At 41.1% G+C, this 25,727-nt stretch overlaps 1 protein-coding gene across 4 annotated transcripts in view; it reads right to left on the bottom strand.

The window, feature by feature from the left end:
• Bbs7 (Bardet-Biedl syndrome 7) overlaps positions 1-20,919 on the bottom strand; it is a 38,056-nt gene extending 17,137 nt beyond the window's left edge. Inside the window, exons 1-11 of one of the 4 annotated variants that reach the window (XM_078022162.1) lie at positions 20,743-20,916; positions 18,051-18,156; positions 12,942-13,007; positions 11,964-12,026; positions 10,486-10,661; positions 8,655-8,841; positions 6,598-6,670; positions 6,141-6,257; positions 3,412-3,542; positions 1,022-1,106; positions 151-253 (exon numbers count right to left, since the gene is read on the bottom strand). In XM_078022162.1, the coding sequence (XP_077878288.1) occupies positions 151-253; positions 1,022-1,106; positions 3,412-3,542; positions 6,141-6,257; positions 6,598-6,670; positions 8,655-8,841; positions 10,486-10,661; positions 11,964-12,026; positions 12,942-12,983 (977 nt within the window). In that variant the 5' untranslated portion in view covers positions 12,984-13,007; positions 18,051-18,156; positions 20,743-20,916. Of the gene's footprint in view, positions 1-150; positions 254-1,021; positions 1,107-3,411; positions 3,543-6,140; positions 6,258-6,597; positions 6,671-8,654; positions 8,842-10,485; positions 10,662-11,963; positions 12,027-12,941; positions 13,008-18,050; positions 18,157-20,742 lie in introns of all 4 variants that reach the window. The other 3 variants (XM_078022160.1, XM_078022163.1, XM_078022164.1) reach the window with 3 other exon arrangements.
• Between the last annotated feature and the right edge of the window lie 4,808 nt (positions 20,920-25,727).

Genomic DNA, 25,727 nt, shown 5'->3' with positions numbered 1-25,727 from the left:
CTGAATCCAAGATATTCATCAACACTCCCTGCTTATTGTCTCAAACCAATGAACTTTTCACAATGCCTTCCAATAAAATGCAGTGCATCTATCTGTAAATGGTAAGCAGCAATCAGCACTTTGAAATGAAACACACAACTCAAAAGTTACCGTAAAGAAGAAATTTTACTCTGCATCTCCTGATTGATCTTGAGCTCTTCTCCTGGTCCACTTTCCTTATGAACAGGCTCAGTTGTCAGACCTGTGACCCAGCCTGTAGAGATGAGAACAGTCACGCACCAGTCAGTGCTGCTAGGTGCTGACAGCGTGAGCCCCTAGTCCACCACCATCAACCTAACTCAGCTGTGTTCTTCCAGAACACAGCAAAACACAAAACCAAGCTGGAAAGAATCCAGACCAAAAAAAAGTATTTAAGCAATTTGTGATACTGTTTTTGCTTGAAATACTATAATACTATGCTTAAAGGTGTCTTTCTATTCTTAATAGTTCTAGTTTTCAAGTATGGAGTAAGTCAGAACATCATAGCAAATTCAAAAAAGTGACAAGTAAGCATCACTTTTCAAAAATCACTTTTAAGGAGATTTAAACTCTCATGAAATTGGTAAGAATGCAAAACTCAATGCTCAAAAGCAAACAAGTTTTTACAAGACAAGCACACAGTCCAAAGCCAACTAGATTTCTAAATAGCTCCCTTCTAACAAAGAATGCCACTTACTTTTCAAAGCTAGTAGAAACATACTAAGTGCTCTTAAAAAGGGTTAGTCAAATGTCAACACTTCATCAATCCAATGGACAAGGCCGCTCCTCCTCCTTTGCTTACTTACTGGGGATGGAGCCCAGACCCTGGCTCAGGCTGGCAAGTGCTTCCCCACTACTGCCTCCTCAGTCCACCTCCTCATTCTTTAACCAATAACCCTATATAATTCTATAGGAAGGATTTACTAATAATACTTCTCAAAAAAGTAGCCATCAAAAGAACATGCATTTAGACCTTGGTCCCTGGTTCTTCACCGTTCTTTACCTGAGTAGGTGGACACCACGATTTCATCATAACCGTCTTTCCCTACACAACCACCTTGGATGGACGTGACACTCTCAGACAATGCCTAAAATAAATTCAAGACCAAGCATTTTATTAATAAGCTGAAAACTTCAAAGGCAGTCAAATCAAGCTGCCAAAATTCATTATCCTGTCTCCAGACATTCAACACATATTTACCGAGTGTCTATTTATTATGTGTAGATGCTGAGATTAGAAACACAAAACCTTAAACAAATCTCAAAAAAATTCCAACAGTTTTAAATTTGGAAAAGAAGATTAAAATGACTCTAGTCCCTTTAAAAGGTGATTCACACTTGGCTAACACTATAAATATCTAATGAGAAAACATAATTTATTTACATAATGAAAGGATATTTTTAAAAATAAATTACAAAAGTAAAACTACTTTAGATCACAAATTCTTTGTTTTCTCTAAAAGGAGAGTTTTTAGATGAACAAAACTATGTATCTCCCTGTACATCTTTAAGTTAGCATCTAGATTTTTCATCACAATTTTACATAGTTACAAAGATGGTACTTCTGGAAGTTTGTAAATAATATCATCTTTTAAGCAATACTTCCCAAACTTGTCAACAATAATCACCAGGTGAGTCAACCAGCACTGTAAGTCAGTACTGGTTAAAGCTATTTGGAAAGCAGCAATCATTTTTTAACTGTTATATATTCACATGTGAATACACACAACACATGTAACTTAAAAGTCTTGCAGTTATACTCTGATTTTTTTAAAAAATGCATTGCCACTGATATTACATTTTGCTAGAATAAGACTGGCTTAACATCAAGCATATTCCCATTTTTTTTTTTCCATTTTCACAGTAAGCTCTGAAGCCAGGACCTCTCTTGTTAGAAAATAGGAGGGACAGTGGGTAAGGCCTTAGTGCCAGACCTGGCAGAGCAGATAAATGCTGTCACTGCTGAGGTTTTGGACAAACATCCAAGAGGGGACCTGAGGCCTCAACAGGAGACTCTACCAGCAAGAAGGCCATTCACAGATGAGGCCCGCAGACTGGACCTCCAGAAACACAAGCTGAACTAAACCTGTTTTCCCTATAAGGAAGCCTGCCTCAGGTATTTCACACAAGAACAAAAACATGGTCTAATACGCCAGCTCACGAAAACGAAAGATTCCACTTACACCATGGAATGTACTTCAGACCATGCAAACAGAATTAGAAATCGTCACGTTACAGGAAATCAGCACAGGAAGACAAGTACCAAGTGATCGTACTTGTATGAGAGACATAAAATGTGGATCTCATACAAGTTAAGAGGACCGCTTCCTAGGGGTAGGAGGTAGGAGGAGACAGAGAGGCAAAGGCTGATTGGTGCGTACAAGCTACAGTAAACAGGAGAAGGAAGTCTTGGAACCCAGGTCACACACACACACAAACACACACACACAGTTTTGGTGTGCCCCTGCACAGCAGGGTGGCAGGTGAACATTACTCAAAAAGCTAGGAGAAAGGATTTTGACTGTTTTCACCATGAAGAAACGAGAATGCTTGAGTAGAAATGTTTGATCTGACTAAATATTACACAATGTACACATTATCAAATCACTTCATGATTCCCTGTTAATATATTTAATTTCCTATTTTTAAATATCATTTCAAGTAAATCTAAAATACTTAAAACACAAATGGAAAAATATGATTCTGTTCATGCCAGAATGCTTTTCTATGTGATTCTATACCTCAGCAGCATATACAGACTTAATTACATTTAAATTTTGTAAACGAGTTACTCTTATCTAGTATTTCTTTCACAGCTGGCTCTTGAGTATCTACAAGCGAAAGTGCTACTTATTCCTCTCTGCTTAAGGATATTTCTGATACTGCCCTAATGGTGTGCAGTTTATTCCTGGATTTTAAAACAATATTCTCATTCATGAAACTCAAACATAGAAAGGCAATTGCTATATAATGTGTTGCTATGCATTATAGAAATCAGGTGAACTATTTACTACTTGAGAAATTTATAAAGGTTTAAAAGTATAAAGAAACAGTAATTCAATATTCAGTTTAGAAGCAACAGTCTATTATTCAAACGAATAGTCTAGAAATTTTGATAACATCAAAATGTTTCAGACCAAACATAAGATTTTTAAAATATTTTTAGTTGTAATGAACATAATACCTTTAATTTATTTTTTTTTAATGTGGTGCTGAGGATCGAACCCAGGGCCTCATATGTGTGAGGCAAACGCTCTATCACTGAGCCACAATCCCAGCCCCAAACATAAGATTTTAATATTATTTTCCTTAATAAAATTCAGCCCTTAGTCATCTCTATAAAACCCGACAAGGAATAAACACATAGATGGAGAATCCTCTGGACCAACCTACCAGGTCAAATCGCAGAACAGGCTCCTCTGTGTTATCCAGGCTGTACACTTCCACCATTCCATCATCTCTCCCAACAAGTAAATCTTTAACCCCATCACCCATAATATCGAAGCTGTCAATACACAAAATACCTTTAAAAAAATGTGATGTTATTACAAAACTAATAGTTGAGTCACATATATACCAAATAAGAGTGAGAAACTGGCTCAGCAATTGCTCTGCCACTGAGCTACAGCCCCAGCTCTGATTTTCTGGTTTTCATACTTGTACTTGCGATAGATTTTAACATTAAGCTGGGTAAAAGGTATACAGGAACTATTTGTGTGTTTGTGTTTGTGTTTTCTGCAAATCTAAAATTACTTCAAAATAAAAAGCTTTAAAAGAAAGTAAACAAAAAAAAGAAAAAAAAAATCAATGTTCATATTTTTCACTCATGTCTCTTGCACATCCCTAGCCACATGTTATAGACTCCCAGGCTTCTGTGGAATCTACGTTAAGAAACTCAGATATGTGATGAAAAACATAGCAAGATGAGAGAAATTGATCATGCTGGGGCTTAGTCGGAGTTGCTGTTACCATCTAGATAAAAAATAAATTATGAAGAAAAAGGTAGCAAGTAAAGAATAGCAAGCACATTTTGCTTCTCTTTAGAAAAATGGCATTACATTTAGAGGCACAAATACATCTGGCTTTGCAATTGAAGATTGTATTGAACTCATTGTTTAAAGGGTACATTCATGTATACATATGCTTACAGCCTTTCTTCCTGAAATTCCACTATCATGTCAATAAAAGAATGAAGACTGTCAAAAAGAGTGGAAGGGGATACAACATCTGATGAAAACTGACAGTGAAACTTCCCAAGATGGAACTCTGGTTGATTAGTAGAGTACAGGAAGCTGAAACTGGTGGCGTGCAAAGGGGGAAGCCACAAAGAGTGACTAACTCCAAGAAATGGAGGCATCCATACAGCTCAAGGAGGGTGAAGATGGGGCCGAAAGGAGCCATTAAAAATATGTATGAAGAGGTGTGTTTTATGTGGCTGCTGATAAATGATCAACCACCCCAAAATGCAAAAAAAAAAAAAAAAAAAAAAGAGAAACTGTAAACTAACTCAAAATGGGGGAGGACAGACCAGCGCTGAACACAATCAGTAGCTTGCTCCTCTCCACCCACAAGCCTCATCCAGGGCTTTACCTACAGCCGACCTCGCAAGGGCCCCAAGTTCACATCTCCTTTCCCCATGCCCAGACCCACACGTCCAGTTCAGCCTCTTCCTGTACACATCTGCCTGACACTTCCCATGCTCCAAACACAGCTCTTTATTCTCCTTCCCACAGCTTCCTGGGTACCCTCCTGCTCCCTCCCCAGTCCTCCTCCACCCAGCACTCAGGCTGAGAATCTAGGCTATCTCTTGGATTCCTTTCTTCTTCTAACTCCCCATGTTGAATCTACCAGCAAATCCTATCTGCTCTGCCCCAAATATATGCTGACACTGTCTTCCTCTCACTTCAGCTACAGTCAGCCTGGACTAGGCTACAAGGATAACTGGTCTCCATGTTTCCACTGTAACCTGCTTCTCCAATCCATTCTCAATGCAGTGTAGTCTCTTCTGGGGACTCAATCACATCCCGCCCCCAACTGCAGTTCTCCAGCGACTCCCCACTGTGACCTCCAGGCAAGGCTCCACTGACAGCAGCCCTACCCTACCTCCCCCAGGTCATCACACCCTGTGAGTGGACGCAGCCACACTGCTACTCCACAGGTGAACTGAGTCCACCTCTCCTCCTGCAAAACTCTCTCCCCACCAAATCTCCACACCCTCCTTTTTCCTCTTCAGAGTTCAGCTCAAATTCACCCTCTTCTAAGACACTTTCTTGGACCACGCAGTCTAAAAGCAGCTCCCCTTCTCTCAGTACTCTCTTAACATACTGCTCTGTTGTGTCTTCTTCATGTGACAAGGCCAGGCCTTGTCTCTCCTGACAAGTACTTGTGGAGGGGATAAGTGTGTGAGGATCCTGTATGTGTAAGAAACCATCCCTACCTCCCAAGTCAGGCACGGAGTCCCCTGAGACAGCAGCATTCCCTTGCATTGTACCAGTCACTCTCAGGTCCCATTAACTGCCTATCGTGGACAGTTAACAAAGAATTTTACCACAGCATATTTTCCCAAAGTATTACTAGCATTTCTTATTTTTAAAAATATTATACCTACAGTGAGAGACCTGATGAATAAACAGTATGTAAACCAGAGGTGGCTCTCCTATTACATAGGGCTACTATATAATACGAATTGAAAGGTTAATAAAATAGGTACTTGTCACTGTTTTTCTATATGCTTAACAAAACACTGTTGAAATCTTGTTCCCAGAATGTGCTGTCCCCAACTGCCAAACTGCAGGATGCACTCCCTCACTCGGTTGCAGGCAAACTGCCCACTCGCCCTGACCCATCAATGAACTTCCCTCCCTGCCCTCTCCAAGAAAAGTATATAAGCTCTGCTCAAGCGGTTCTCAGGGCTCTATCTCTCTTTGCTATAGAGAGCTCTGGGCCCTAGCATGCTAGTCTCCAAATAAACCCTTTTGCTGTTGCATGAGGCAGTCTCTTGATGGTCTCTTCCTCCGACTTTTCGCCGGTCCCTTACAGAATAAGTAAAACAGTAAATTGCATGACCGTTTTAATTTAACAGTTACGGGTATTTCGGGATCTGAGCTACGTTGACACCATACCTCCCCGCTTTCTCTCATTTCCAACTTCCCACTTGTGCACTGGCTTGGATGTGGTGATCTGAATGAGCCCAAGCTTCCCATCTGCCGTTCCAAACAAGAGGTCTTCCCCAGAGTTGCCTAGTTATAATTAGAGGAAACATTAGTGACATTTCTTTAAAATTAAAGTATTTTCATGTAAAAACCTCATTTAAATATCCTAAGGCAGAAAATGATTTGGGAGAATGGTTATATAGTCACAGGATTTTGTAGCTCGAGAGAGAAGTCCACCTCCTAATCCCCGTCATCTAATGTTAAGATGAAACTGAAAATTAAAGTTCAATGACTCCTTACTGTGAGTTACTGGCAAGTTATCAGAAGATAAATGTCTCAATTTTAGTTCATCTTCCTTCTACAATTCCCATTTTCACTTAATATATTTTATAAACACAGTTAATTGTGAAAAGTGAACCCTGATTACCTCCGTTTCCATTGTGCAGTGCTAAGACAGCAGGTGGGCCAGGAACTTCAATTTCATACATCACATCAGAACCCTGAGAAGAATTTATATTTAGAAACTGAAACTGAATACAAATTTAAAATAATAGAGAATAAAATTGGGCCTGGTTCCACCTGCCTATAATCATAGCTACTCAGGAGACTGAGACAGAAGGATCCCAAGTTCAAGGCAAGCCTGGGAAATTTAATAAGACCCTGTCTCAAAAATAATTTTTTTTTTTTTAAAAAAGGGCTGGGGAAGTAGCTTAGAGGTAGAACACTCCTGGGTTCAACCCCCAGTACCACATAAAGAAAAACATACAAACACACACACACACACACATCCCTACATATGTTTCATGGAAAACATCTATATTCTTGATAACATCTAAAATAAAACTGCTGAAAAAAATCAGGTCAGCAGCACCAACTTCCATTTGTTAGCAACTCTGCATGTATTAACACATTTGAAAACAAAATATATATAAAATGCAAAGACCAAGGAGAAAAATATGCAAAAATATTCTTCACTGTCACACTTTTCATTTTGAATATACTGATTGATAGAAAACTTACAATGGTAAATTTTCCTTTCAAAACTCACTAGGAACAAGTTTATTTCTTCTGCCTTTCTGGTGTTAACTGGTTTAACTTCAAGCACATTCAAACATTTGAGCAGGCCCAAAGTTATTGCCTAAGGAAAAGTGCGGCCTTTCTTTTGGTAGTCCCCAAATCACTCCAGTTAGAGGCAGAATCATCTGATATTTAGGTAAGAAAACAAGTTAGGTCCTTTTCTCATTTTTAATTTTGCCATATAAGTAAACTGGAAACAGTTTGCAAAATTATAGTAAATACGGTATAATATTTGTTAAAAACATTTAATATGTATTTAGAATATAAGATCTATATGCCTTATCTTTATCATTTTTCAATCTTTAGATATGTACACACAACTACATGAACACAAAAGGACATACACAAAACCCTGAAGAAGCCACCTCTAAGGTGATGAACTGCCCTCAAGACAGATGGGGCCTAAGGGAAGAGGGCAAGGCAGAGGAGAAGCTCCACTGCTCACTGTCCACAACGCTTGGTTGTCTGCATAATAAAGAGTATGGATTCCTTCTGGTTAAGCAAAGCAGAATCCTAGAATTCTGCCAGAGCAATCTCTGACTGAATACTCACCAGCTCCCAAAAAAAGGCTATTCAAATGACTCACATTTGGAAGTCCAAGCCAGGGGACAAATAACGCTTTGGAACCTCTAGAGTGAACCAGACATTACTTTGATTGCCTCTGATGGGGTATGGAATCACTGGATTTTTCCTTCTACAAAGGGCTGATGCCAAGAAACAGCCACCTGGCTGTGGAACTGCAAAGGTAAGATTGCCTGTGGCAGCAGGGAATTCAGAGCTCAAGCCTGGATTAACTGTACCAACTACTATCAAATACCGATCCAACGAACCTTCCAGTTACCTAGTAACTCCAAGGGTTTTCAGGAGACCACCTCCAGGAGACACAGTGGTCACTAACAGCAATGACCTGAAAGGCTGTGTCAGCCATCAAGCATCTCCCTGGAAATGTGAGGGCACCAAAGTGATTTTCCCTCTCTCTTACCTACTTATCCACAAACTTGCTTCATTCTACCTACTGTCAAAATGTTGGGTAAACTCAAATATCACCCTCTCCCTAACCTAACGTCTTCCTTTAGTTTGATTTCTGGGGGAAGAGGAGAGTGATGGGGAAAGGAAGGGGAAATGCTGCTGGAGGTTCTCTGTCGCAAAAGCTCTCTGCTACGACTGGGCCAGGTCAGAAACTGGGGCAGGGGAGAAGGTGTCCTTTTCCTTCCACATATGCCCTCTTGCAAAAGGTCTCACAATCTTGCCCAACTAAACAAATCGACTTGTCCATTACATTTAAAAAGTATTTTCATATACAACTCTATACAGGACAAAAGTAGTGACTGTTAAAATATTTATAACAATACTCATAATTGTTCATTTACTTAGATTATGAAAAGTCACAAAAATGCAAACAGCCACCTGTAGAACCCTGAGCACTCTGTCCTGGCAGGCCAAGATGGGTGTAATCTGAGGTACTCTTTCCACTGGAAGGCAGATGACATCATTGATTTTGTCTGCAGAAAGGTAATAATGTTGGTCTTTGCAGTCACAATAATGATTATAGATGTAACTTGCGCTGAGAAAGAGGTCAGAGCCAGATATGTGCCTGAGAACATTAAAATAGTAATTTTAGACCTCCATAATTTAAAAAATAAGCACAGGTAATTCTTGAATTTTTCTCAGAAATAAAAACAAAAGTTACCACAGATTTAGAGAACACAATCTTTTTTTCATTTCCTCACTTAATTTCTAGCCTTTTTGATATTACCTTTTTATTTTGTAAGATAAAAATGAAGATCTTAAAGCTTAAGGTTTTGCAATACAAACTAAGCTCAGAAAAACTGAAAACAAAAATGATAATTCCTATGTGAAGAAATACCAGAAAAGTGTTTCTAAATGTGTAGGACATTCCCTGTCAAGCACTGTCCTGGTCGACCCTCATGGTCTGTAAATTGGGATTACTGACTACCAAGGCTCCCGGCAGGGGGGCGGGGGGGGGGGACAGCCTGCGGACTCACAACCAGTGACAGTGGAGTGGGCTGCAAAGCAGGCAGGCACTTTGACCTCTAGAATTAAGCTTTCTAACTACCACACTAGACAGCCCAGAAAAGCCTACTCAAAGTGAATCTACTGTAAACTACATGACAAGCAGTGGAAGATGTCTCCATTAGAACTTTATTTGGAATAAAGAAATGAAAAGCAAGTTCATTTCAAATTATTTTAACAAAATTTTGGCAATAATCATAATGATGTTCTAATTCTTAGAATACATACAGTTTTCTCTTGGTGGAGCTGAAATTTCTTGATAAAAATTTATATTTTTCATATATGCTATTGGAATGCAGGTTAAACAAACTGAAAATCCTAAACCCCAAACTTTGTATTAACATAATTCTCCAAGAGTTTCAGACCTTGGAGCATTTCAAATTTATAGGTAAGGGATGCTAAACTGATAGTCTTTGCAAATATCTGAAAAATCTGAAAAGCTTTGGAATCTGGTCCCAAGTATTTGAGAAAAGGGAAACTAAACATGTATATCTTTCACTTCTAGATTATCACCATGTGACTATCCAGAAGATAATTTTATTTGGGCCTTTCATCTATTTCTCCACCCCTATGGTCCCTTTAAAAGTTTTCAATACTAAAATCGCCCTGTGATCTGCTTACCCTGTACTGCCCCTCACTTCATTATGACATGGCCTTACTGTTTGACTCTGATTATTACCATATAATGATCTGATCATTATACATCATAGACATGCAATGAAATGTCACTCTGTACCTCACAAATATGTACAATTAAAAATAAAATGTATTTCAAATAGAAATGCCCAGAGCAGGGCCACTGGAGAGACAAGGCAGAAGGATCTCACACCTGTGATCCCACCACTCCTGAGGCCAGCAGGAGGACCACATATTCAAGGTCAGCCTATGCAACTTATCAAGACCCCAACTCAAAATAACAATAAATAAAAAGGGATGGGGATACAGCTCAGCAGTAGAGTGTCCTCAAACCAATCCAAGTGGTGCAGGAAACAAAAATCCAAAAAACAACAAATGAATGTGTTTATATAATAAAGCTCTTTAACAACAACAACAACAACAAAAATATTAAACAGCAAATGTGGTTTCCAGTGGAACATCTGTAACGTAGTTAATATTATTTTCCAGAAAACTTAAGATTTGACAGTTAATCACATGATCTACGTCTACTAGAAACATTGAGAATAGATATGTACAATGAACATACATAGCTTTAATGCTCTCAGTGAGGTTCGTTTCAAAAGAGAGGAACTGTTTTCCTCTCTTGGTGAAGCCTCTAATCTCAGATCCTGCAGCAATAAAGATTTTCTCCTGAGGTGTATTAAGAACCCCTCCCAGCTCCAGTCGGGCAATCTTCTGCCCTGGTAAGGTCTTGAATACTGCCTGAAAAAATCATTCACAAATAGTAAGTATACAAGTTATTGTATTGTAAACCTCTTTCCTTTACCATAAAAAACTGCTATGATTTTGAACTTACAAAACATTATAAATTTACAGAAACTTTTGTAGAAACTATATAGAAACATTTTTAGAAAAAAAATCTATTTGTTTTAGTGGGTCTTCTGGTTTTGTGCTAGAAATCCTTAAACTCTGGCGTATTTATCCTGATACTTTTTCAATTGGAGCACTGAAATCATACGTAGTGGAATTCATTGTGACATATTTGTACATGCGTGCCACACAATCTGGTCAACTTCATTCCCTGGTACCTTCCTTTTCCCTCCTCTCACCCTCCACCTCCCTTCTATTTTCATGAGACCCACCGCTCCCCCAACCTTTTCCTAAATCCTTGCAACTCAAAGCAGTGTTCACATAGCAGAGCAGTATTTTAGCATTGCTAAATTCATTAAAAAGGCAGACTGTTAAACCCACTGGAGACCTACAGAGTGAGAATCTGCATTTTAACAGGATTCCATAGCTGGTTCCAGTACAGGATAAAGCTTGAGAAGGACTGGTTCTACAGGAAAGTCCACTTGGCAAACTCTTTACTAAGGTTCAATGGACATGGTACGAATACCATAACCATGTTTTTGAAACTAATCTCACCTGAACTTTGTACAACTTTATTTAAAAATTTGGTAAAGGACTAACTACAGAATTTACTGAAAAGAATATTTTAATACCTTAATCATATTTCTAACTAAAAACAACATTTCTGATCATTGACTTTTTCCGTGTTTTCCATTTATTATTTGCACCAGTCCCCCTCCCTGTCATGATTCATACACAGAAAATGAGATTTCTGGGAGGCTATGTGAACAATGAAGAGGGGGTGCTTCTGGGAGTTTTAACTCTCTTCATCTGTTTTTTAAATACCATGTAATATACAGTGAGTAACCGAGCTCCCATCTCAGATGGAGCATGTGTCCCCTTTGAGTATGACAATGAAACCGTGGTTGGGCTAGCTAAGGGGCACAGTCACTTCCACTCTCACCTGCTTTATAAGACCCCACACCTGCACACTCTAAGAGACTCTCCTGCTTACTTGAAAGGCCACTGGTTTGCAGGAGGGACTGTGAATGGACCACTTGGCAAGGACTTTGGGAACAAGCCAGACCTTCCCTTACCCCACTTTCCACTCTCTGTACTGTAGAAAATTCTTAACCTAGGAGTATTTAAAAAAAAAAAAAAGTGGTACATTTGTCTTTTTAAAAAACTTCTCCCATCTAAAAAGGCTACACTTACCACTGCTTCTCCTTTCTTCATACCAAAGCACAGGACTACTCCATCATGATCTCCAATAACCACCTGTAACAGAATGGTAAAAATCTAACATTCCTTTTACTATTAAAAGTTCATTAAATGGTTTCAGATTCTACACTGCACTAATGTTTAAGAAACCACATCCTCAAGTTTAAGTGTAGTATCAAATGGGAAGAGAATAGTCAGAATCATCTGAAAATGCTATCTAAATACCTTTCCCATTTCCAGCTATGTATCTGGACAAGCTGAGTTTTCTTCACATATTTCAATCAAACAACATATCACAACAGACTGAATATAAAAAACAGATATGAGAACTCAGCCTTTGCTTATGCCTGAGACTAAAGAATTTGCAAGAATATAACATCATATCACTAGTCTTTCTAAATTATTTTAGAAAAAATACTTTCAATAAAATGTGTTATCTATATAAACATATACATTTTAAAAATATTTTTAACATCTCTTAGACTTAATTTTAATACAGTAAGTTTTGATAGATACAACCTACATAATATTCTTTGAGATCTTCATAATTTAAACATGTAAAGGTTCAAAGACCTTATTTTTATTAAAAAGCAATAGTGTTAACTAAATACAAAGTTCAACGTCAAAATAATAAATGACTTAAAAATATGATAAAGCTTAAGGAAAGAATTTTCTCTACATTTTGATATGCTTTATATTTTTTTCCATATACACAATCTGGTACACTTAGAACAAATTATTGCCAGAAAAATGGAATATAGTTTTTAACAAGTTTATTATGCTATTTACTAAATGTACAGAATAATTTTTAAAATGTCCAAGAAAATTACTATGTCTAAATATGTGCCTTGGTAGTCAAACTTCATTCAAATTAAAAGAAATTCATTTTCATTTTAACACGACTTGTTTTTAAAAGACTAACTCCCTGGTGGAAGAGGAGGTGAGGAGAGGTAAGTAAGGTGTCCACAGTACCTTCTGTGCCGCTCTATGTTTTGACGCAGGAAGTAGCTTCATAGTCTTCTGCGAGGTCACTCCCACCTAAGAAAACAGACCAGCTGCCTAGTCAATGTTTTTGTGATACTCTGTAATTTGAAGTTATTATATCAGAAGTTAAAAGGAGTAGATCAGATCATAGTGAGCCTTAATTTTCTTTTTATCTGAAATGAATGATGCCTTTTTTTTTTTAGAGCATTATAGTTATACATGGAAGTTGGGTTCATTTCGACAAAGTCAAACATGCATGGAATGTGATGTACCCCATTTCAGTCTCTGTTCTCCCCTTTACCGTCCTCCCTCCCTTCCCCTACTCTACTGATCTTTCACTCATTTATTTTTGTTGATGCTTTCTACATTTAAAGGTGGAATTCCCTGTGGTATACTTATACATGCACAGTATGGTTTTGTCAAATTCATTCCACATTTTCTCTCCTTTCCTGTCCCTTCTCCCTTCCTCTCCATCTCCTACTCCACTGATCTTCCCTATATTTTTTATATCCAATCCCCCTCTCCTTCCCCCCCTTATTTTCTCTAGATTCCATATATAAAACATTTGACCCTTGGTTTTCAGACTTCTTGCACATAGCATGATGTTTCCATTCCATCCATTTTCCAGCAAACGCCATAATTCCATTCTTCTTTACAGCTGAGTAAAAGTCCACTGTGGACGTACACCACATTTGTTTAATCCACTCATCTGCTGATGGGCATTTGGTTGGTTCTGTAACTTGGCTATTGTGAATTGTGCAGCTATCAACATTTATGTGGTGTAACCCTATTGTTATAGTTTAGATATGAGGTGTCCTCCAAAGGCTCATGTGTGAGATCGTGCAAGAAGGCTTACAGGTGAAATGACTGCGTTATGAGCGTCTTAACCAATCAGTGATTTAATCCTGACAGGGATTAACTGAGTGGTACCTGAAGGCAGGTATGGTGTGGCTGGAGGAGGTGGGTCGCTGGAGGGGGTCCCTTTGGGGGCATTCCTTTGGTGGGTAGAGTCCTTCTCTCTCTCTCTCTCTCTGCTTCCTGATGTGATGACCTGTGCCCTTTCCCCTGCCACTTACCTGGAGCCCCAGGGAATGGAGTCAGCCATCCATGAACTGAGAGCTCTGAAACCATGAGGCCTCAGGTAAACGTTTCCGCCTCTAACTGTTCTTGTCAGGTCTTTTAGTCACAGAGACTGATTTTAGTACTTTAGGAAAAATAACAAGCAGTGGGATAACTGGGCTGTATGGTGGTTCCATTCCTAGTTTTTCAAAAAATCTCCACACTGCTTTCTAGAGTAGTTGCACTAATTTGCAGTCAATGTGCAACCAACAATATGGTACACAAAAGGTGGCATATTATACATGCACAGTGTGATCGTGTTAAATTTGCCAGCATTTTTAACTCTTTTTTCAAATACCTTTCTTTTTTTAACATATGTTTTTAGTTTTCAATGAACCTTTATTTTACTTATTTATATGAGGTGCTGAGAATCAAACCCAGGGCCTCGCACATTAAGCAAGTGCTCTACCACTGAGCCACAACCCAGCCCCACCTTTCTTTATTTTTATGTGGTGCTGAGGATCAAACCCAGTGCCTCGCATGTGCTAGGCAAGCGCTCTGTAGCTGAGCCACAACCCCAGCCCCAGCATTTTTTATATTTGTTTTCTTGATATATGTCACTCTGACTACAGTGAGATGAAATCTTAGTATAGTTTAGATTTGCAATCTCTCTGATAGCTAGAAATGTTGAACATGTTTTCATATATTTGTTGGCCATTTGTGTTTTATTCTTTTGAGAAATGTTATGTTCTTTTGCTCATTTATTGATTGGGTTATTTGAGGTTTTGGCATTGAATTTTTTGAGTTCTTTATATATTTGGGCTTTTAATCAATCCTCTGTCAGGGGACTAGCTGGTAAAGACTTTCTTCCACTCTGTAGGCAATTTTTTTACTCTTACTCCCTGATTTTGCTATGCAAAACTCTTTTAGTTGAATGACATTCTACTTACTGACTTTTTCATTCTTGAGCTTTGGAGTCTTGTTAAAGAAGCTGGTACCTGCACCAAGAGGATGGAATGTTGAACCCTGTGTTTTCTTCCAGCAGTTGCAAAGTTTCTGATCTAATTCATAAGTCTTTGATCCACTTTGACTTTTGTGCATGATGAAAGATAGGGACCTAGTTTCCTTCTTCTATATATGTATATCCAGTGTTCCTGACAACATTCGTTAAAAAGACTCTTTTCTCCAACATATATATATATATATATATATAAAATATATGTATTTTTTTAGTTGGACATAATACCTTTATTCATTTATTTATTTTTATGTGCTGAGGATCAAACCCAGCACCTCACACATGCTAGGCATGCGCTCTACTGCTAAGCCACAACCCCAACCCTGTCCAACATATATTTTTGACACCTCTGCCAAGTAACAGATGACTATTAAGTATGTGGGTTTGTCTCTATGTCGTTTCTTCCATTCCATTGTCTTCATGTCTATTTTAATGCCAGTACCATGCTGTTCCTCTTACTGTAACTCTGTGGTACAATTTGAGATCAGTATTGTGATTCTCCCTATATCATTCTTCTTGCTCAGTATTATTTTTGGCTATTTTGGGCCACTTTTTCTTCCAAATGAACTTCAGGACAGCTTTTTTCCTAGTCTGTGAAGAATGTCATTGGTACCTTGATGAAGACTGCACTGAATCTACACATTGCTTTTGGTAGTTGGCCATTTTGACAATATTAATTCTCTCTATCCAAGAACACAGAAGATCATTCCATCTTCTAAGGTTGTCTTCAATTTCTTTCTTTAATGTCCTATACTTTTCATTGTAGAGATCGTTCACCTCTTTGGTTATATTAATCCCCAGGTGATTTGGTTTCGTTTTTTTGTTGTTGTTATTTTCCCCAATTTCTTTCTTAGCAGAATCACCATTGGAGTATTAAAAAACCTATCGATTGATGAATGTTGGTCTTACAGTCTACTACTTTGTTAAATTCATTTACTAGCTCTAGAAGTCTGCTGGTAGGAGTTTATTGGGTCTTCAAGATATAGGATTATGTCATTAGCAAGAGATAACTGGACTACTTCTTTTCCTATTTCTATCCTTTTAATTTCTTTCTCTTGCCTAATTGGTCTAGCTAGAGTTTCAAGAACCACACTGAATGGAAGTGGTGAATGTGGACATCCATGTCTAGTTCCTGATTTTAGAGGAAATGCTTTCAGCTTTTCTCTATTTAGTATGTTGTTTCTGGCTTAGGTTTGTCATATATAGCCTTTATAGTGTTGAGGTAAGTTCCTTCTATTCCCAGTTGCTCTAGCATTTTAACATGAATGGGTGCTAAATTTTATCAAACACCTTTCCTGCCTCAATTGAGATGATCATATGATTTTTGTCCTAAATTCTATTTACATAGTGAAATTGATTTGCATATGTTGAACATCCCTGGGATGAAACCCACTTGATCAAGGTGTATATCTTCTTGATGTGTTTTTTTAACGCACTTTGCTAGTATTTTATTAAGAATTTACATTCCTGGGATTAAACCCATTTATCTTCTTGATGTGTTTTAATATGGTTTGTTAATATTTTATTAAGGATTTTTGCATCTATGTTCATCAGGGATAATAGTCTGTAGTTTTTTTTCCTTGATGTGCCTTTGTCAGGTTTTGGATCAGTTATACTGGCTTCACAGAATGTATTTGGGAATGTTTTCTCCCTTCCAGCTTTCTTTGTTAGAAGGCTTTTAATTGCTGTTTCAATTTCATTGCATGCTATTGGTATGTTTAGGTTTTCTATAACTTCCTGATTAAATCTGGTCACACATGTTTAGCAGTCTGTCAATATCTTCTAGATTTTCCAGTTTACTGGAGTATAAATTTTCAAAATAGTTTCTAATGGCTCTCTGAATTTCAGAAGTGTCTGTGGTGATATCTCCTTTTTCATCTCTAATTTTATTTGGGTTTTCTGTGTCATTCTTTTGGTTAGTGGGAGATCTAAATCTGCTAATGATGGAAGCTGGCTTTGTCTGGACTGGTCCCTGCCCTGCAGCTGCTGCCTCAGAGGCCTTGACCTGTCCTTGCCCAGACTTGTGTCTGACTATACAAAGAACAAAAACAGATTCAAGGTGTGCAGCCAGAGGCTGTAGGAATCCGAATCATGTGTGCCCAGAAATGGAAGTCCAGCCCCAGCACAGGGCCAGCAAGAAGCTGGACACTCCAGTCCCCTCCACAGAACAGATCCCAAGCCCCGTGGCTGAAGCCCCATCTCCGGGAGAAGAACAAGTCCCTCCAGCACCTCTTCCCCCTGCCATCCACCCACTGGCAGCCTCAGTGAGCAAGCGGACCAACCTGAAGAAGCCCAACCCCCCCGCCCGCTGAACGCCCAGCCTGTGGGCCAAGCGATTTTCATTGCTTTTCACTCAAGAACTTGCCCCATTGCCTCTGGGTCCATTAAGTCTCTCATGGATTATTTCTTATGTTAGAAGTTCCCAAAGTTCCCAGCCTCTGTGGTGTTCTACTGTCCAGTACTGAATTTCAGGGAATTCCCTTCACAACCCACCTTGCTGAGGTGGCCGCTTCTGTGCTGAGGACCTCCCTGGGGAGCATCCCTTCCTCTGATGCAACACCTCTCCTGATACACCTAGTATCACAATCAGCAATGAACTCCCCACACACTGGGGACTGAGCCCAAAGGAATTTTACCACTGAGCAATAACCCCAGCCCTTTTTATTTTTTAAGATAAGTTCTTATTAAATTTTCTAAGCTAGTTTTAAACTTGTGATCCGCCTGCCTCCTCCCACATAGTTGGGATTATAAGTGTTAACCATCATGCCCAGCTGATATTTTCTAATAAAACAGGTCACAAAAGTCAGAATGTAGGAAACAATCAAAAATACTAAAATTTATTCCATAAGGTAGCCAAGCCAAAAACAATTATGTGACATTTCTGTGTTACGTGAAAATGTTTTTTAGTAAGTCTTTTCTAATTTCATACAATGTTGAAGAATTTTTGTAAAATGGCTAAAAATCTTTGGAAATAGATTGTAGCTACTGAAAGATAATATAGAAAAGTTCTGCTAAATTACCAAACATGCTGGGCGTGGTGGTCCATGCCTGCAATCCTAGTAACTCAGGGGGCTGAGGCAGGAGGATCATGAGTTCTTGAGGCCAACCTCTGCAACTTGCAAGATCCTGTCCCAAAACAAAAATAAAAAGGACTGAGGCTGTAACAGCCCAGTTGTAAAGTGTCCCTAGGTTTAATTCCCAGTATCAAACATAACAATGATAAAATAAAAGACCAAACATGCTGATAATAACATCCAATCTAACTGAGGGTGAAAATTATTTCATAAAATGTAAATAATTCTACAAAAGAGAAAAATGGAAAGATGGAAAGAGCAGAACTTGCTCAGCAGGGATCTGTCAATAGAGGGATAAAGCTAGAGGAAGAGACAGGACTAACAGGAGAGAAGTTTAAAAAGCAGATCATGAAAGAATTTGCATAAATTATTCCATTGTGCACTTCAGGGAGTAGTATTAAAGTTTAAAGCAATCTATTAAGATTTGCATTTTTAAAACATCCTTCTAGCAAGTGATACAAAAGAATGGCTTAGAGGAAGGTGAACCTGGAACGTACAGATCCAGTTAAGAGCCAATTTCAATTACTTTAGCAAGGAAGATGAGAGGAGGTGATGGAGATGATGAAAAGTGGGACCAATTCAGGAAATATCTATGATAAAATCAGCAAGTGTGATAATCAGATACAGAAGATGGAGGGGGGCAGTGGCACACACCTGTGATCCCAGCAACTTAGAAGGCTGAGACAGGAGGATCCTAAGTTCAAGACCAGCCTCAGCTACTTAGTAAAGCCCTAAGCAGCTGAGTGAGACCCTATATCAAAATAAAAATATAAAAAGGGGTGGGGATGTGGCTCAGCAGTAAAGCTCCCCTGAAATCATTCCCTGGTTTTAAAAAAAGATATTAAAGTAGGAAATGCTTAGCAAAACTCCAAAGGAAACTCACTAAGCAAATATTTGGACCATTAGCTAAAACAGGATGGCTAAAAAGGAGGAGATGGGAACTTGGAAAAGACAATTCTATGATGAAAGGAATCTGGGAAGAAAGGAAACTAGAAAGTTTCCTAGAAAGTTCTAGATTACAAGGTTTCTATTCAAATAACAACATAATTTTTAGCTATTGAACAGTCTATTTATCCTGATGTCATGAGCCATCCATGGGTTGTGTGTATGAGCTATACACATTGTAGCTATATGAGGGGACAGGTCTGGCATTGTACACTGATTGGGCTGTGGGATGCAAGTGCAATTCTCCTCTCACTGGGCCTGTGATGTCACACAGCACCTGAGATGGGTGTGAATTGCAAAGATGTCAATCTGCTGACCTCAAGACATCATGAAGCAAGACTCCACCTTTGAAACCTCATCCCCTGCTTTATTTGGTAGAATATTCTATCAAGAGTCCTTTGTGTGTCATCTCTATAAAAATAAAGAAGTCTCAGGTGCATGCTCTCTTTTTCCAGCCATCCAGGGTGGAAGTTGACCCTGAAGTCACAGAGCAATCCCACCTTCGATGTGAGAAACTCATGTCCATGTGTTGAGTGATTTCTTGGCCTTTCTCTTAGTTTAATGTTGCAGCCAGCTCCTTGAACCCAGCTCATCTTGTCAGCGCGGGTCGCTGGCGAGACCCTAAATCCTCATTTATAATATCACGTACTTTGAAAAGTGTTATGAAAGTTAAGTATACATGCTAAGTTCTCAGAATAAACTAGCTGCTCACTGACAGACTATCGTTGCTGGTAGTGGACAATGGCTGCTAAGAAGTAAATGCCTGTAAAAGGCTCTGGTAGAGCTGAAAGGCAGGAGTTGGAGGTGCACAGGAAGCTTCAGCCAGGGAGAACTGCAAGGGCGAGTCCTGGGGGTGCACCTCTGGCACAGCGGGGCGCGCACCGTCGCCCCAGGCCCCGCGGGACACTGAAGCAGCCCGAGGGCCACACTGCGTGGCGCACACCGTCTCCCCAGGCCGCACACACAGGCACCGGGGGCAGCCCGACGACCGCACCGCACCGCACCGCCGCCCCAGGCCCCGCGGGACACCAGAGCAGCCCGAGCACCGCACCGCACCGCCGCCCCAGGCCCCGTGGGACACCAGAGCAGCCCGACTACCGCACAGCACCGCACCGCACCGCCGCCCCAGGCCCCGCCGGACACCAGAGCAGCCCGACGACCGCACAGCACCGCACCGCACCGCACCCCAGGCCCCGCGGGACACCAGAGCAGCCCGACGACCGCACAGCACCGCACCGCACCGCGCCCCAGGCCCCGCGGGACACCAGAGCAGCCCGACCACCGCACAGCACCGCACCGCACCGCCGCCCCAGGCCCCGCGGGACACCAGAGCAGCCCGACCACCGCACAGCACCGCACCGCACCGCCGCCCCAGGCCCCGCGGGACACCAGAGCAGTCCGAGCACCGCACCGCCGCCCCAGGCCCCGCGGGACACCAGAGCAGCCCGAGGACCGCACCGCACCGCACCGCCGCCCCAGGCCCCGCGGGACACCAGAGCAGCCCGACGACCGCACAGCACCGCACCGCACCGCCGCCCCAGGCCCCGCGGGACACAAGAGCAGCCCGACGACCGCGGGGCGCGCCCCGTCGCCCCAGGGGGCACGCGCAGGCTCCCAGCCGGGCCCCCGGGAACCGCGGCGGGAAGACCCGGCCCGGCTCGCCGCACGGCGCCCGCCCCACCCTCGGGTTTACCTGTGAATAATCCGCCCGGTTTAAAACCAGATCCATGCCGGCTGCGGGGGGGGGCAGGGACTCCGACCGCAGCCTCGAGGGCCCCACAGGCCGCCGCGCCTCAGCGGTACCACCCCGGGCTCAGCTCCGCCAGGGACTCGGCAGCTCGGCGCGGGGCGGCGGCGGCGGCGTGACGTCAGTGCGCTCGCGCGAGGGGCGGTGCCACCCCCCTCCCGCCGGCAGCCTGCTCCAATCAGAACGAGGGGAATAAAGCACGGGGTCCCCCCGAGGGGCGGGCGGGCGGTTTCCAGGGAGACCAGAGACGCAGAGCTCCCGCCCAGGGCGCTCAGCTGGGCGTAGAAAGTGCCCGGGAGGGCGCGAGGATGCTGAGCTCTTGCACTCTGAGGAGGAAAGCGCCGAGCCAGGGTTAGGATCTCCGTTTTAGGGGTTGGCATTCAGCAGCCGTCCTCATACGTTTGGCTTTGCAATGAGTTTGCAAAACTCTTGGAAGGACCTTTTGTTTGCATGAATTTATATTGGTATTTGTTGTATTGAACATTAGAACTGAAAATGCTTTTAATTAATGCACTTCTAAAACCCCATTGCATAAGAATCTTAATAAAAATAACTGATTTTTCAAAATTTTAAAAATGTTTACCAACTCTCTCCAAGATAATAGTAGATGGCAGGAGTCCCAGGTCTGCTTTTGTAATCAATCTATTGGGGTTGTTTTGTTTTGTTTTTTGTTTTTGCAAACCCAAACATGCAAATTTTATTATTGTTTTTGGTATGTAATATTACTAAACAATATTAATAATTTTGTTTTAATTGGTTATACATGACAATGGAATGCACTTTGATACATCATATATAATAATATATAATTATATTATATATAATTTTTCATACATCTGGTTGTATATGATGTAGAATCACACGGGTCGTGTAATCATATATGTACCTAGGAAAATATGTCAGATTCATTCTACTGTCCTTCCTACCCCCATACCCCTCTTCTCCCTTCATTCTCCTTTACATAATCTGAAGTACCTCTATTGGTCCCTAGCCTCCCTCTATTGTGAATTAGCATCAGCGTATCAGAGAAAACATTCGGCTTTTGGTTTGGGGGCATTCACTTATTTTGCTTAGCATGATATTCTCCAGCTCCATCTACTTATTGGCAAATGCCATAATGTCTTTTTTCTTTAAGCCTGAGTAATATTCCATCATATATATATATATATATATATATATATATAAACCATCACATTTTAAAAATCCATTCATCTGTTGAAGGGCACCTAGATTCATTTCATAGTTTAGCTATTGTGAATTGATCAGCTATATACATTGATGTGGCTGCATCACTGTAATATGCTGATTTTAAGTCCTTTGGGTATAAATTGAGGAATGGAATAGCTGATCAAGTGGTGGTTCCATGCCAAGTTTTCTGAGGAATCATTGTAATGCTTTCCATAATGATTGCCCTAATTTGCATTCCCACCAGCAATGTATGAATGTACCTTTTCCCTCACATTCTCACCAACATTTATTGTTGTTTATATTCTTGATAATTGCCGTTCTGATTGGGGTGTGATGAAATCTTAAGAGTAGTTTTGATTTGCACTTCTCTAGTTTCTAGAGATGATGAACATTTTTTTCATATGTTTATTGATCACTTGTTTATTTCTTCTTCTGTGAAGTGTCTACTCAGTTCCTTAGCCCATTTACAGATTGAATTATTTGGTTTGTTGGTGTTAAGTTTTTTTGAGTTCTTTATATATCCTGGAGATTAATGTTCTATCTGAAGTGCATGTGGTTAACAATTTTCTCCCATTCTGTAAGCTCTGTCTTCACATTATTGTTTCCTTTGCTGAGCAGAAACTTTTTAAAAATCCATCCCATTTATTGATTCTTGATTTTACTTCTTGAACTTTAGGAGTCTAGTTAAGGAAGTCAGGTCCTAAACTGGCATGATGAAGATTTGGGCCTGCTTTTTCTTCTATTAGGTGCAGGGTCTCTGGTCTAGTGCCTAAGTCTTTGATCACCTTGAGTTGAGTTTTGTGCAGGGTGAGAGACAGGGGTTTGATTTCCCAGCGCCATTTATTGAATAGGCTATCTTTTCTCCAGTGAATGTTTTTGGCACCTTTGTCTAGTATGAGATAAGTGTATTTACGTGAGTTTGTCTCTGTATCTTCTCTTCTGTACCATTGGTCTACGTGTTCGTTTTTGTGCCAGTTCCCTGCCATTTTTGTTACTGTGGCTCTGTAGTGCAGTTTAATGTCTGGTATTATGATGCCTCCTGCTTCACTCTTCTTGCTAGGGATTGCTTTGGCTAGGTATGTTGTTTTTGTTTATGTACATAAGAAAATGTGGTGCAAAGTCAACAAGTGGTAGTGTTTGAAAATTTAGTTAAAAAAAAAGAAACTTAGTTCCAATACGAAATGTGATTTCATTATATAACAATCCCTCCAAATCCTATTGATCACTGTGGATCTCATCAGAAATCTTGGAGCATTGGAATATTGTGAAACACAATTCCCCCAGTTCTTCAAAGCTTGAATTTTAAGCGTTGACAACAAATGTCAGTTGTTTCCTTAGAACTGAGAAGCTCCTTTGCTAAATTCGCAAGAAAATGTACACCAATATTGAGTCTGAATAGTCATGATTTAAATTAAAAATAGCCTTCCATAAAAAAAAAGAAAAGTTCACCTAGCAACTGAGTCACAAATGTTTTCTCTTGAGCTGATTCACGTGCTGTGTTTGGGGGCTTCCCTTGTCATCACTGTTTTGTTTTGTTTTGTTTTGTTTTTCAAAGAAAGACACAAAGAGAGAAGACATAAATAAATAAAATCCGAGATGAGAAATGGAGGTGAGCACACTGATAACCACAGACAACGTCAGGTCATCAGGAGCATTAGGGATCCTCACGAGCCCCACATTTGAAACCTTAGACGGAATGAGAAGTTTCCGGTACCAAAGCGCGCCCACGCATACACACACACACACACACACACACAATTTACCATATTTAAGTGGTTCCTCCCACCCCCAGGGATGCAATGCAATGCAATAAATGTAATAGGTGTAATCAACAGAATGAAGAACAAAAATCATGATCATTTGATAGATGCAGGGAAGCATTTGATAAAACTCAACATCTCTTCATGAAAAAACTCTGAACAAATTACTTGGGGAAGAACATAAATAACTCCACAAGATGAAGTTCGCGTCTGAGAAACCCACAGCCAACACCACCCTGAAGGGAGAGAGCTGAGGTCTAGAACGAAGCAAGGATAAGCACCCCCCGCCCCCGCCCCCTGTTCAGGATGTCAGGAAGCAGTGGCAGAGCCATCAGGAAGAGAAAGGAAAGGCACCGAGGAGGATCTCAGGAGGTGATAGGATTCTATCCACAAAAACCAGACTCCAGCAGCCGATGTTTAGAACTAACAAATGAATCCAGTAAAGTCGCAGTGTACGAAATCAGCATACAAAAATCAGAAGAATTTTTATACACCAATAATAAACTTGCTGAAAAAGAAGTCGTGAACACGATTCTATTCATAATAGCTGCAAAAATAATAAAATTCCTGTGACTAAACTGAATTAGTGATGTGAAAACACTGATGTGAGAAACCGAAAAGACACAAAAAGTGGGAAGACCTCTCGTGTTCAGAACTGGATGGATTTACATCGTTAAAATGTGCGTATTACCCAAAGTGATGTATAGATCCAATGTGATTCCCCTAAAATATCAGCAACGTTCTTCACAGAACTAGAAAAAGCAAATCCTAAAATCCCTTGATGAAGACCTCCCAGGCTGGGCACCGGACACACAGCGAAGCTCTAAGGGAAGGGGAAGGGGAAGGGCCAGGAAAGGCAGGGGGGGGACAAGTGCTGGGTGGGTCTGCTCCAGCCTGACCCCAGGAGCTCTGCTGGAGGGAGAAGGCCACCCGAAGGCCACCCACTGTCATCCAAGGGGCCGGCCCCAGGCAATCCTTGGCTGTGGGGAGGACCAGGAGCAGGCAGGGCTGTTTCCTAGGACTGAGGGCTGGGCAGTGACGAGGACCCGTGGAGCGTCCTCAGAACTGTCAAGGAGTTCTGGAACCTGTGGAGAGTCCTGGCCACCGTCAGGCAGTCCCAGAGACTGTGGAGGGGTCCCAGGGTGCCCTGGCCCAGGCTCCAGGATGGGGCACCAATGCCACCCACAGTGTCCACTCCACCTGTTATCACCTCTGCTTTCTCAACGTCTCAAAAACTCTGAGGAAGGGAAGAAATGAAATCTAAAACAATGCTGTACCTCTTCATACAAGTATAGAAAACCACACCCACACAAATCTGTGTTAGGAGCCTATAGTTATGGGAGGACTGGACCAAAAAAAGAAAGAGAGAAAGAAAGAGAACGAAAGGGAGGAAGGGAGGGAGGGAGGGAAGGAAGGAAGGGAAGGAGGGAGGGAAGAAGGGAAGGGAGGGAGGGAGGGAGAGAGGGAGGGAAGGAGGGAGGAAGGGAAGGAGGGAGGAAGGGAGGGAGGGAGGGAAGGAGGGAGGAAGGGAGGGAGAGAGGGAGGGAAGGAGGGAGGAAGGGAGGGAGGGAGGGAAGGAGGGAGGAAGGGAGGAAGGGAGGGAGGGAGGGAGGGAGGGAAGAAAGGAAGGAAGGAAGGAAGGAAGGGAGGGAGGGAGGGAGGGAGGGAGGGAGGGAAGGAAGGAAGGAAGGAAGGAAGGAAGGAAGGAAGGAAGGAAGGAAGGAAGGAAGGAAGGAAAACCCACAGACTTTGTGCACATGGTGTGGACGACCTGGGTTTTGTCCTCAAACCTCTGATCTCCAGATCCCAAGGGCCAAGTCCCAGCTGAATCTGACACTTCTTCATTCAGCTTTTTTTCTTTTCTTTTTTTTTTTTTTAATATTTTTAATATCTATTTTTAGTTTTCGGTGGACATAACATCTTAATTTTATAACAACTTAATTTTATTTTACGTGGTGCTGAGGATCGAACCCAGCGCCCCGG

The sequence above is a fragment of the Ictidomys tridecemlineatus genome, chromosome 9, assembly GCF_052094955.1.
Source record: "Ictidomys tridecemlineatus isolate mIctTri1 chromosome 9, mIctTri1.hap1, whole genome shotgun sequence".
Classification (NCBI taxonomy): domain Eukaryota; kingdom Metazoa; phylum Chordata; class Mammalia; order Rodentia; family Sciuridae; genus Ictidomys; species Ictidomys tridecemlineatus.
The sequence above is the reverse complement of the archived record's forward strand: the minus strand, read 5'-3'. Positions and strand labels throughout refer to the sequence as shown.